The sequence below is a fragment of the Telmatherina bonti genome (assembly GCF_933228915.1).
Source record: "Telmatherina bonti genome assembly, chromosome: 14".
Taxonomy (NCBI): domain Eukaryota; kingdom Metazoa; phylum Chordata; class Actinopteri; order Atheriniformes; family Telmatherinidae; genus Telmatherina; species Telmatherina bonti.
Genome location: NC_136612.1, coordinates 14,919,431 through 14,933,372, shown reverse-complemented (window position 1 = coordinate 14,933,372; position 13,942 = coordinate 14,919,431). Strand labels below are relative to the sequence as shown.

The 13,942-nt window shown below is 39.4% G+C and overlaps 1 protein-coding gene across 1 annotated transcript in view; it reads right to left on the bottom strand.

Moving 5' to 3' along the window:
• The window catches only part of LOC306765278 (ankyrin repeat and fibronectin type-III domain-containing protein 1), a gene marked incomplete at both ends in the record, with an annotated part of 29,857 nt that extends 17,614 nt beyond the window's left edge, over positions 1-12,243 (bottom strand). The window contains 12 exons of the mRNA XM_079252685.1: positions 228-342; positions 687-793; positions 1,043-1,162; positions 1,291-1,420; positions 1,798-1,897; positions 2,206-2,313; positions 2,833-2,923; positions 3,195-3,292; positions 4,299-4,412; positions 6,336-6,536; positions 6,660-6,924; positions 12,082-12,243. Coding sequence (XP_079108811.1) covers positions 228-342; positions 687-793; positions 1,043-1,162; positions 1,291-1,420; positions 1,798-1,897; positions 2,206-2,313; positions 2,833-2,923; positions 3,195-3,292; positions 4,299-4,412; positions 6,336-6,536; positions 6,660-6,924; positions 12,082-12,243 — 1,611 coding nt within the window. The remainder of the gene's footprint in view (positions 1-227; positions 343-686; positions 794-1,042; positions 1,163-1,290; positions 1,421-1,797; positions 1,898-2,205; positions 2,314-2,832; positions 2,924-3,194; positions 3,293-4,298; positions 4,413-6,335; positions 6,537-6,659; positions 6,925-12,081) is intronic.
• Between the last annotated feature and the right edge of the window lie 1,699 nt (positions 12,244-13,942).

Below are 13,942 nucleotides of genomic sequence, written 5' to 3'. Positions count from 1 at the left end.
TGTCATTACACAAATTTGCCTTTGCAATAAAAAGGAAAAGAAAATGATATCACTATATTTTATAGAAGTTTTACATATAATTATGATTATATATTATTTTATAAATATTTTATTGCATACATTAAAACAAATCATAAATCATTGCTTTTTATTAATTCATGCATCAGGTTAAAAGCTGTTTTTGACGGATTTTGTTGCTTGGCATGCCTGTAATGATCCAAACTCACCTTAAGCTGCTCGTACAGCATGTCCATAGCAGTAGGCTCAGGCAGCAGTGGAGTTCTGCTGCGGTTCTTCTCCAGTCGAGCCAAAGGAATCCAGTGGAGTGGAGGGTCCGGAGGGCTAAAACAGGCAAGTTGAACAAAAATTAAATGCTTTTACAAGGATGTCAACAATAAAGCAGGCTGAATATCCTTGAAAATATCCCGCATTATGGGTGGGAAAAAGCTCAGCCTAATACCTGAATTAAGTAATTATCTTCTCTGAACAAGAAAAACATAAAAGGATGCTGAGTGAAAATACAAAAAAATATTCAGGATCTTGAAAATGTTTCTTGAAATGTGCTCAGCTGGAATCTAGTCCTTCAGATAGCAGTCAAAGACTCCATTTGATGTTCTCTGCTCTTTGATGAGGTATTAAAATGTCTGTCAGGGATTAACGGGATATAAAGCAAGACTTTTTCTCACCGAGGAGGATTTGGGAATTCCTTCAGAGTTACTAGCAGTATGTTTCCTTGCCGGTCTTTCAGCGGTTCATAGTACAGCTGGCCCAGGTCCACCGTTCCTAAAGAAGACTGACAGCAAAAAATGTGTGTGGTTAAAAAGGAAACAAAACAAATGAAATAAAGAAGATATTCAGGATTTTCATGTTGTAAAAAAAAAACGAAAAAAAAAACAGATTTATATGTGTGAAGCTTCCTTCTTGAGTTTGGCAAAAGTGGGTGAAGAAGCAGAGGGAGGAAAAGATATAAAAGGGTAATTAAAACAGCAGTTAACTCATTTTGATGCCTCTTATCTTTAGTATAAGCAGCTTAACTTCCTACCTGCAGCTGGGAAACGGCTCTTAAAATGTTGTGCCGGTTCTGAAGGAGGGATGATGGGGATGAGTGAGCAGAGGAAAGGCCCTGCTGGAGCCAGGGAACTTGCTGCCATGCACAGGACAACTATAAGAGAACAAGAGCCTCAGTTTTTCACTTCAATTCACATAAACGCAAACCTTCATAAAATAAAAAAACCACATGGCACATGTAATAATATTTCATATTGAGAGGAATAAGAATGTTAAATAAACCTTAGCAAACCAAAGAAAGTCATTGGTGATAGAGGTGGAGCAGCACTGGATCTCCACCAGTGGGATCTGATCTTCAGCTGTCACCAGGATGTTTTCCTTGTGGTAGAACACGGTGGCCAGGTACACACCCCTTACGAAATCATTATAAGACAAAGACAAACCGTCTCATCATATGAGAAGCATGATAAAATCAGAGAACTTTTCAAATATTCAAACAGCTTTTAATTCTTGACGAAAAGTAGGTTATTTCCAGTTTTGTCAGTACCAGTGATTGCAAAACTCTAAATGTGGCGGAAGAAGCATTGACAAGTTTATTGTAAATGACTTCCACAATCGTCTCGTGAAACTATCTCAACTCAGATGTGACAGCTGTTTTTTCTAAGAGCTGCAAAACGCAAAGCTGGACCTGCACTTCGAAGCCTACGCCGCTGTGATCACATCACAGTTAATCCAGTTCTCCTGATACCTACTGGGCACAGTGGGACAAGTAAGACAGATGAGCGCTACCTTTGTAGGAGACGAACAAACTTGGTGGCAGACTGGAAGAGTTGTTTGATGCCTCGAGACACTGACAGACGCTTGCTGGGGCTCTGGGGTTTTGAGCTCTCTGTGGAATGAGGAAGAGGAGGATCAGACTGGATGAAACTCGCTTCATCTGCTAGAATACATTCACGACAAACGCTGAAGATATTTGACTTGGTAGGTAGAGAGATGATTTCCTCTGTTTTGAATAGAGCTGGTGAATGGTGGTGTAAAGTAAAAAATAGGTTCTTTTCATGATGTTTTCTTAAATTTACATCATAAATATTAAATATTGTATAGTATTAATAGCTAAATGATAAAAGAATCAAACAATTTCCATTATTAAAAGCATCATTTGTATGCACTACCTGCAACTTAAATACCCAGTGTTACCTATGCAGTATCCTCTATACTGTGATTCTCTGGCATCTTCCAGCAGTTTCCTCACAAGACCCTCGTGGTTCCTGAACTGTGACTTCACACCAACACATTCTCTCCAACCTGCACAGAATCAAAGGCAGAGACTAATCATCACTTTCACTTTATTTTCAGACAAATTAATTCAGACACAAAGAAGTCATTTGTAGTCAAGTCCTGAGTGCTGCTTCTTCTTTTTCTTCTTCTTCCTTTTGCATGGCTGATAAGGAAGCAGAGAGCATAGAGTCCATTTCTGCGTTATCAAGTTTCAATATTGATTCATTCTGGACCACTGAAAGCAGGTCTCTTCTTAAGTTGGATGAGGATTTCAGGTTATAAACCCTGTTATCTTGCAGACATGTAGGCATTAAATATGGTGGCAATATGACATATTATGCTAATAATTCCAAATGAAACTAGCATGAGAACAAGGCGCAGTGATTCAAGCAGCATTTTCAGTGTTTGTCATAAAGAATCTCACTATCGTGACCGGATTCTACTTCTTCATATCAAGCTCAGTGTTAGCCAAGTCATTTCACAATACTGATAGCCTTAGCAAGCCATAAATCTCCTTTCATCAGTTTTGCAGTTCAGTATACTCACTAGAGGGGGCAGCGCTGACTGGAGTAGAGCACTGAGGCGGTCCCCATCCCTTCACATTGAATGCACTCACTCTTACAAAGTATTGCACTCCCTGCATTTGGAGGAAGAAACAGAAGTGCCAAATTATCACAATGTATCAACTTTTTGAATCCTCCAATCCAGGACAAAGAGATCAGAAAGTGATCTCATTATTCATTCATCCTCTTTAGTAAGGCTGTTGACAAGTTTTCTTTTGTGGAAAATGGTGATGATTGAAGACATAAATACAGTCAACTTGATGGTCTAGAGCTACTGAGTGTGTTGTGTCAGTGTGATTATGTGTTAGTTTCTTTTTATAGCTTGTGTATGTCTGCATCACTTACTGCTGTCAGTCCCTTGATAATATAGGAGGGGTTTTTGGTCTCTGTAACTTGGGTCGAGCCGAGAACACGCTTGAAGCTGGCCGAGGTGCTCCATTCCACTGTAAATGAAAATCACCTTCACTGACAAATTTGCTTCTGGCTTTGCTCAGAGCTGTAGTAAGGCAGAACGAAGGACTCGAGTATTTACAGTGTGAGGAGCACGCTGTACCTGGGTTTAATCTGCTTTAAGCATGAAATTGGTTCTCATGCTTGTGCAAAACTGAAGCTGAAACCAAGTGCATATACAAAAGTTTTTTATGCAAACCAGTATTAACAATAGAAAAAATGCTTTGATTTTTTTGTACCAATACAAACAATATTTAATATTTACTGTATCCATGTGAAAAAGAAGGTGCACCATTTATCAGCTTTACAGCCTTACTTTTCGAGGCGTCACTAAATCGGCTAAAACAGGATGTTTATTGGCATCTCAAGGTCCTGATAGTATCCCAACCAGATTGAGGGATGGACTTTGAATCGATCATTTCAACACCTCAATTATTTATTCTTCGGTTATCATGTTATAGATGTAAGTAAGACGGCTTTGTGTTCAACTCTACGATTAACCATAACGCTTAACACGCTAACTGAGGCCTGTAGAGTCAGAGATTTGCTTCTTCTGGTTTTTCCTACGATGCTGAGCATTTCTCAGTCTGAACTGAGTTCAGTCCTGAGAACGCTCATGACTTATATTAAAATTAATTCATTTCTAAACTCTGTTTTTCCCTATAGAATGATTTTGGAGAGGAGTTTTTGTAAAGCACCTAACCCTGACCCACTTGCTGACAGTCTGTTAGGTAGGTCATTTGATTCACAGCACATGCCTGCTACGCATCCTCTTTGTTCTCATGGAAGCATAACAAGTGCACTCAGTTTTCCAAATTTTGCTTTTACAGTTTGGGTTAGCGTTTGTTGAATAAATAATGCCATTTCATTTGTTGTTGTTTGAATCTAGCAAGAACCAATTGATCTATAATCATGGCTTGCCAGCATGTAAAAGCTCAGAACTGCATGAGGATGTTCTTTGTTTTTGCACAACTGCATATTAAAATCTCTCTATCTTACCTTTGTAGCGGGTGATGAGTCCCATGGTGTTACCCTCCGGTTCTTTGATCACCACACACAGAGATGATATGCTGGTTATCAGGATTGATACATGACTGGGAGGGCCAGGGGGCTCTGGTTGGGATGGTTAAAGAAACATGTGTATTAAAAATGTGCATTGATCCCAAATAGTACAACAACCATTCAAGTGAAAGACTTTTTATCTTCACTGTGATGCGGTGTATCATATTTGATGTAATACTTGATTTACATAAACAAAACTGACTGTTTCTTTTATGTAATTACAGTGAAAGAAATTAAATGTACATTAAATTAACACTAGTGTGTGTCAGTGAAAATCTCATTATTCCAACTTTCAACCCAACAAACCAGAGTTGCTCATTTTACCTCCCTTGAAGCTTTGTGTTCCTCCAAGGCAACACTGGAGCTGTTGCTTATTATCACATTAATGATCGCCCAGAGTTTCTGCTTTGTTATTAAATCTAAGTATGTTCTGCTCAATGAAACTGTATGTAGGGATTTTTACTTCAGCTCAAACTTAGCTGTGACCTGGAGTTACATCGATATAGTTTAAGTCGTACGCCTAAGCAAAAAAAAAAAAAAAAAAAAAATTGCCTGTATATATTGTAGATTTTAATCACAGAGCCAACCTACTTTTCTCCTGAGATTCCTAATAAGAAATCACAGCGAATAAACAGAAGACCTGGGGCCTCATTGTCTTCAACACTATGATAATGAAACAGTCGGGGAAGAAAACTGGAATAAAATAAAATAAAACCAATGAAAAGCTTTTTTGTAGAGTGTAACAAGAGTTAGAGCTGAAGAGACGTCGTAACATCTTTCTAGAAAACTAAACAAAAAGAAATCATCATAAACTACCAAAGAGCCAACACGGTCGAGCACGCTGGTGCAGAAAACAATAAATCATTGAAAATATTATCTGTGCAGATTCCTGTTCATATCGACGAGCATCAGGGTTTTGTTTGATACGGGCAGCCAGTGGAGAGAGAGCAGGACACGGGAGAACATGGATAGGCAGTCTGTTGAATTTCAGATAAGCTGAAGGGGGTTATAGGCGGTTAAAGCTTTCAAAAGGCCAGACAAAGGATAAAAAAATCAGTGAAACTTCAGCAAGAAGTTGAACTGAATACTTGATGACTGCTGTCTTATCAGCAGAAATGGAGAGCCCTGTAGAGAATCAGTGCGAGGGAAGTGCTTACCTTGTTATACCAGAACTTTAAAGAGATAGTCTTTAACCTAGATTGAATATTAATATTTGAACCTTGTTAACAGGTTCATGTGAACTTTAGATATGTAAACAATGCTGTTAACTTGCCTTGTGGTGGCTAACATAGCAGACTTAGCATTTGGGAATGTTTGCATACAGACAGTGGGGCCCTGCTGGGTGTTTCATAATGAAACAAAATGTTTATGAATCACAGGAAAATCAATGGGCGACAGGTGAAGTTAACATACATTTCTTTGGAGAAAAATCACCCTGCTGAAAATACAATAAAAATGTCCAAACAATCCTTTGAAGTACCAAGTGTAAAGACAGCAAGCTCCCAGCTGATGTGAAATGTTCTCTGGACACTTAGATTTTTTTTTTTTATTGTTTCAAGTAGCTTGACAGGAAAGAGGTCAGACATGTGTGACGTGCAGCAAAAGGCAGCAGGCTGGGACTTAAACCTGCACTGGCTACATGTCTCAGACACTCTCGGATGATGATTGTATCTCTCCTCTGAACTGCTGAAATAGAAACCTTTTGTGTACAGGACCTTCTAAGTTCCTACTTCTGCTTGACAAAACACAAACTTCTACAATGTCTCGCTGTACGAAGCAGGGTAACTAACTACTATCTGTTGCTCCATGTAAATGCAGAGGAAATCCTTTACATAAGTGATGGAACAGTATAATTCTGTTGGAAAAAGGATACACTGTTTTTAAAAGTGTAATTAAAGCCCTAAGAAATTTTGAGATAACCAGCTTAGTTTGTAAAGTTTCTGAAATGCCACAGATTGACCCCCGACCACTGACCTGTGTTCTGGAAGTTCTCTCTCATCCGGGAGTACAGCTGCAGCCTCAGTCTCCAAAGACGGATCTGTCTCTGAGCATCGGCTTGCGCCTGAGGCCCAGCGGCAGCTTTCCTCACCAGCTCCGTCTTCTTTTCTTCTACTCTTTTACCTGCCAGTGCCACCAGAGTGTCCAGCTTTGCAGACCACTCTACCGGCCGGCACACTGAGAGGAAATGCAGTTCAAATGGACAGAGGGTTAATGTAATTAGAAATGGATTTGCATTTAGTTAGTCTTACAATGTTGGCTTTTGATATGATGTCTGACATTTTAAAGAACAGAACTCACAAACAGGGTTATGTCGAGCTCCTGCCTTTGTCAGCACATGAAACAGAGGGGAGTTGTGGGTAAGGGCAGCAACATCCAGAGGAACCAAACCCTGTTCGCTTACTCTGTTCACCCCATTCTCTTTATCTCTGTCCCACTCCTTTTCTTTCTTCTCTCCTTTCTCCCACATGCTTCCTCCTCCTCCAAAACTGGTGTGGTCTCTGGACAAAAGGCTTTGTACAGCCAAAGTGTCCTCATTTTCCACTGCCTCCCACAGGGTCTTGTACTAATGGGGAAAAGGAGAAAGGGTGCAGAGCCACAGAGGTTGTAAGATACAGAAGGAGGGTTTATATGTCAAAAGAGATTTATTTTACAAGAAGGAAGGGAGCTGCTGTGCAAGGAAAAAGGCAGTAAAAGAAACCGAAATACAGGATACATTATTCAAAACAGCCCAGGAGGATGTGTTCATAATGCAAACTCATAAGACAGAAATTTCAGTTATTATGTCATAAAAACGGGCATATTGGGGGGAGGGTTTATATACATTATATATATATATATATATATATATATATATATATATATATATATATATATATATATATATATATATATATATATATATATATAGATAGATAGATAGATAGATAGATAGATCGATATATATATATATATATATATATATATATATATATATATATATATATATAGATATAGATATAGATATAGATATAGATAGCTGTGCATTGTGTTCAAAAAATAGTATTTTTTGTTTTTGCTCAGCGATCTTGGTTGAATTTTCTAACAAAATAAAAATTGAAGAGAAGAATATTTCAAGTTTGACTGTCCCAACACTAACTGGATATTCAAAATATATACTTTTATTGTCCCTTATTTTAATTAGTTGTTAAGATAATTAAAATCTTACTAAAAACACATTGTTTTTATCCGAGCAGGAGATGGAACTCATTGAGGAAGAGGCAGGGTACACCCTGAACAGGTCGCCAGTCCATCACAGAGAGAGAGAAACAACTATTCACGCTCACATTCACTCCAGTAGCTAAATAACTTAACATGCATTTCTTTGGATGGTGGAATGAAGCCGGAGTTCCCAGAGAAAACCCAGGCATAGACAGGGAGAGCACCCCCCCGCCATCCGAGGCTCACACCAGCCACTTTCTTGCCTTGAAGCCACGATGCTAACCACTACGGCACCATGCAGCCAAAAAAGAAAAATTAAAAAGTAATCCACAGCTGAACAAAAATTCGACAGAAGCACGAGCTATAGTTTTTCCCTTAAAGTAGGATAAAAGTCAAAGCTGTTTGGAGTACATCATGCTGGTCACTAATGCATATCTGGGAATGTTAGCCCAACGTCAGCTTTCTCAAATTAAATTTCTTGACAATTGGTGTTCTGTTTATAGATACCTACCTTCTACCTATATTTGGCAATATTAAAAACATCCTGTCTTGGCAAAATGCAGAAAAAAAATAAACAAATTTGTGGCTTGAGGATCAGATTAACTTTGACTTTATATTATTAAGTTATCCCAGCTTATCCCAAGGTATAATAATGGATTACATTTATATTGTGCTTTATTGCTGACAGCACTCTAAGCATGAACAATTCCCATTATTGATCCACTTCACATTCATACTTGATAAGCTACATACACTACTCACAAAAAGTTAGGGATATTTGGCTTTCAGGTGAAATTTATGGAAAATGCAATATGTTCATGCTACAGTGATATAATATCATAAAAGTAAGACATTTAAGTAGAAGGATGCACTACTGATTTCCTCATCTCAAAAAATTCATTCAACACAAAAGGTAACAACAATGGTAGTTACACCACAACAAAAAATTTGAAAGTCTCAATATCTCGTCATGTGCCCTTGAGCATCAATTACAGCTTGACAACGACGTCTCATGCTGTTCACAAGGCAACTTATTGCCTGCTGAGGCATGGCATCCCACTCTTCTTGAAGGGCAGCCCTCAGGTCATTGAGGTTCTGGGGTGCAGGGTCTCGAGCCTCTACACGACGGCTCAGCTGATCCCACAGGTTTTCAATGGGATTCAGGTCTGGAGAGAGTGCAGGCCATTCCATTTGAGGTACACCAGTCTCCAACAGCCGTTCCCTGATGATGCGGCCTCGATGAGCAGGAGCATTGTCGTCCATGAAGATGAAATTAGGCCTGTGCTGTTCATGTAGGGGCACAATCACTGGATTAATGATGTTATTCAGGTAGTATGGGCTTGTCACTGTACCATTCACAAAGTGTAGGGCAGTTCTGTACCAAGTGGACACCCCTGCCCACACTGTAACACCGCCACCACCAAAAGCTGGCCTGGTGACAACAGTGGCTGATGCATAGCGCTCTCCCTGACGTCTCCAACATCGTTGCCGGCCATCATTTCTGCTCAGTGTGAATCGACTTTCATCAGAGAACAGCACTGAGGCCCACTGGTTCCTCGTCCAGCGTAAATGCTCCCTGGCCCATGCAAGACGATGATGCCTGTGCCTGGTGGTGTGGTCAGGTACCCGTGCAGGTCGTCTAGCGCGCAGACCACGCTGATGGAAACGGTTTCGAATGGTCTGACGTGACACTTGGGTGCCTCTCACCTCTCTTAAACGTGCCTGGAGTTGAGTGGCATTCATTATCCGGTTTCTCAGGGCAGTGTTCACAATGTAGCGGTCATCAGCACGGGATGTGGCCAAAGGACGTCCACTTCTAGGCCTTTCTGTGACTCTTCCAGTCTCTCCATATCTCTGTTGCAACCTGCTGATGACACTCTGTGACACTCCAAGCTCAGTGGCCACTTCTGTCTGAGAACGTCCTGTTTGAAGCATCGCAATGGCAAGGGACTGTTGTTCCATTGTTAGGTGTCGTCTTGGTCTCATGATGTCAAAATGTGAACAGCATGATGAGGACAACTGTTTAAACACCAGCTCTAATTGAACCGGGACATTTATTGGTCAATTCAAGGATCACACACCTGCCGTGATTTTTGCCGTTAAGCTCCTTGTTAGAGAACAGCAACTTGTGCAAAATTTATTGAAACATTTAACAGTTGGACATGTGCATTTAAAAGCTTAGAGAAGATCACATTAAGTTCACCTGTACAGGTTTGAATGCATTTTAGGCTTGTTGTGAAATTTCACCCAAAAGCTGAATATTATAACTTTTTGTGAATAGTGTATGTAGCCACAGCTACATGACTGACGGAAACTTGGCAGCTACGGCCACTCCGACCACCACCTAAAGGTTCACACTCATTCATACACAGTGATGCCGACACTAAAAGGAAAGAGGGGGAAGTGTTTTGAACAAGGACACAACAACAGATGGCTGTGGGAGTGGGATTTAAACCCCCAACCTTCCAATCATTGGACAACCCGCTCTACTACCTGAGTCATTGCCACCCCAAAGTTGTTCCCGCTATGCTTCTGTCTGACTTCATTTTGACAATTTAACTTTTAATTTTTAAAGTAGGACAAGGAAACTTTCTCTCTTCTGCCTTCTCTAATAACTTTCTTTTTCTTGAGCTTCTACTTCCTCATACAACTGAAAACCATTTAAACCTCTTTTATGTGATTTTTTTATGTTTTAACATTTACAACGTATTTAACTAAGATATTTTTATTAAACCAAATGTGACAATGTTGGTTAAGACATGACATTCTTTACTTAAGTATTTGGTATCAATACCACAGTTCCAAAAAAGCTGGGACACCATGTCAATAAACATAACAAGAAATATTGGAAAACCATATAAGGCAATAGTTTATTGGCAGCAGAGCATAGAAAACATATCAAATGCTCAGACCGAAGACTTTTTACTATTTTGTAAAAAATGTTAGCTTTTCTTGAATTTTAAGGCAGCAGCAAATCTACAAATGATGTTAAGGTTGGTTCATGTTTACCACTATGCATAGCTTTTTTGTTTTCCAGAAACAGTCTTCAAAGACACATCTGGTAAAATCTGGGAACTGATAGAGACCAGTAGCTGAATTCTTTAAGAGGAATTAGTCTTCTTGTTATCTAATGCCAGTTTTGGACAACTTGTACTGGATTGTTTATGTTAAATTTTTATTTCACATACTCTAAATGTTCAGAGTTATTGAAAGGTTTGGACATTGGGCAGGTGAGACCAGCAGGCAGGCTGTTCGATTGCAAAGCCATGCTGTTGTAATAGGTCCACTATGCTGTATAGCATTGTATTGCTGAAATATGCAAGGCCAATCCTGAAAAAGACCATCTAGATGGGAACATATGCTACTGTAGAGCTGGTACATACCTTTTACTTATAGTGCCTTTTTAGATGTGCAAGGTGCCAGTTACTGGGCCCTGATGCACCCCATACCATCAGAGATGCAAAATTTTTAAAACTGTACACTAATAACAAGCTGGACGATCCCTCTTGTCAGTTGTACACAGTATGCAGCCAAACAAAAAGAATTTCCATTTCTAATGTGTTATACCAGAGAAAAGCTTTCCACTATGCCTCAGTCCATTTGAATTGATGCTCAGTCCAGAGAGGTCGGCGGCCTTTTTAGCTCATATTCACACGAATAACTTTCCGGATGACAGATTTTTAACATGCATTTGTGGATGACACAGTGAACTACTAGACAGTGATATGTGGAAGTGTTCTTCAACACATGTGGTGGTTTTCATGTCAGAATCGTCCTTTTTTTTAAATGCATTAATGCCTGAGGGCCTAAAGATTAGTTACAGCCAATGTTAAGATTTGTCTGTGTTGCATGTACATGGAGATGTATCCTGATATCCTGAACCTTTTGACGATATCATTTACTGTAAATGGTGAAACGGCCTTCACAACTTTACGTTCAATAAGATTGTTCTGCAATACAATCTATTTACAATACAATCTGCAAATTTATTTGTACAAATAACGTATTGCTAAAACTCTCCCTATTAGTTCCTATGAGAGACTCTGCTTCTCTTATGTGCTCTTTCTACACCCAAACATTTTACTGACCAGTTGCCAATGAACAAAATTACTTGCAGCTTGTTGCACCAGCTGTTCCTTTTAATGCAACCTCAGCTTCTTCTGAGACGTGTATGTATGTCTCACTTAATATTCCTTTTTAATAAGAACATGAAATGTATCACGTTCAACATTTTAATTCTTCCTATTTTTTGCTCTGAATAAATATTGGTTTATGAGATTTTCAAATCATTGCTTTCTGTTTTCATTTAAATTTTACACAGCATGCCAACTTTCTTGGGAATCTACAATAAAAGTAGAGGTAAGGGTAAAATATTTTGATCTGTATTCAACTGAAGCAAGAAATACAGTATTTTGCTCTGGGATGTAGTGGAGTGGAGGTAGAAGGCTGCATAAAGACAGAATAAAGCAAAGCACAGCTAACAGATCAGAGCTCCCCTCTTAAAGACAACAAAACATCTTACAGATTCTGGAGACTTGCTGGAGTATTTGGGTGTGCCTGCCTCCGAGGCAACAGATGATTCCCCTCCTTTCAGTCTGACAGACAGGTTTCTGTAGATGCGTTTGGGTGAGACGGGACCCAGAGAGCGGCGGCGCTGAGGTGGGTTCCTCATGGATACAGACATGACAGGAAAGAGGGGGGTAGAGGTCTGAAGAGGAGCGACGAGGCGTCAGTAAACAGGGGACTATATGAAAAGAGGGAAAATTGAGCAGCTAAGGAGAAACAAATCAGACGAAGGGTGTGAGTAGTTGACCTATGGAAAGAGAGATTAGGAGTCCCAACCTAAGAGACACAAAGAAAGGAGAGAAAGATGGAAAAACAAGTTAATTATAGCAGAGAATAAAATGAAAAATACAATGAGGGCTATTAAAAAATAGAATACAAACTTAAGCTCAGAGATTTGTCTAGAGTAAAATGCCTTGAGACATTTATTTTTGTGCCTCTTTTGTTCCTCTGCATCCCGCCCCATGTGTGACATTGGTTTTCTTTACCATGAATGAGGTCTTCTAGTGCACAAAGCAACAGATCCATCAATTTAGTCAAACAAAGAATTGCAAACTCATGTGGCGTCAGGATCCTTTTGTGTTATAATAAATTGAAATCACCCCATGTTATCAGCTTGAAGAAAAAAATTCAATCAACACTGTGATAATTATTATTCAGCCACTTTCCTTTATCATTATAGTCAGCTACTTTTGTGTCTGAAACACAGTGTTGTAATGTAGCTTGTCGCAGAATCCCCCCACACCCTTCCCACCCCCGACTGTCGTCGTCTTCAGTCAGCAAGTCTGTTGTTTGTCACTGTCTGTTTTCTCATCCTTTCTCTCTTCTCTTCCTTTTCACAGCCCTGCAGGATTTGTTTTCATGTTGTTTCAATTTCCATCATGCCACAAGCATTCAGATAAAAAGAGCAACAGTGTAAAAACCAGAGTTGCACTCTGTCATCTCCCTTTTGTTATGACTTTCCCATCTAAATAAAAGCCTCCGGTGTCTACAGTTATTTTTTTTTCTTAATTTCATTTTGCTGTCAAACTGCACTGTCCTTGCGAGAAAGGAAATACTCCCCTGGTGCACGCTAGTTGTACACAAAAGATGTGGGCTCAGGCCACAGTGACACATTACCATTGTACCTGTTACCTCACTGGGTGACTCACCTGCTCGAACAGTACCTGCACTGTCTATATGTAGATACAGGACTATAGTGGTAATACCACTGTTATTGGTACGGTTTTCCCCCGCTGTATTGTACAAAACTCATTGAAAGTGCTGAAGAGACATTTTAAAAAGGAGATAAGCTTCTGTTTAGTGTTTGAAGTTTAGATAAGATGAGGCAAAACACAAAGAAAGAAGTGGAAACTATGTTAAACACAGTTAAAGACTGTGTGAGCATTTTAATATATGATCCTATGAACAGATTAACCACTGATTCAGTCTTTTATTTAATTTTTTTTACCTCTACATTTCTGTCATGTGGAGAGGCGTGACTGATGCATATTTGCAAACACTCTTTGTGGTTTGTCTGTCTGGTAAATGCTATGGCTTTCGAGTTCAGCCGTGCATGGAAACATGTGATGACTAATACTGCTAATCTCTCAGGAAGTTATGCAGTACAGTCATCTTTGAGAATAAACCACATAAAACGGCCTGTCATCTTCAGGGGCTATGTAAAAGTGCAACCTCTGTGTCCTTATCTTCATTTTGCACACAGTGAAATAGTGACATTTGTGTTTTATATCAAAGTTTTCTGTAACCTATGCACGGATTTTGCAGGCAAATTCACTCATTTATTCCAAGTTTGTTAACCACTTACAGCTTAATTTATT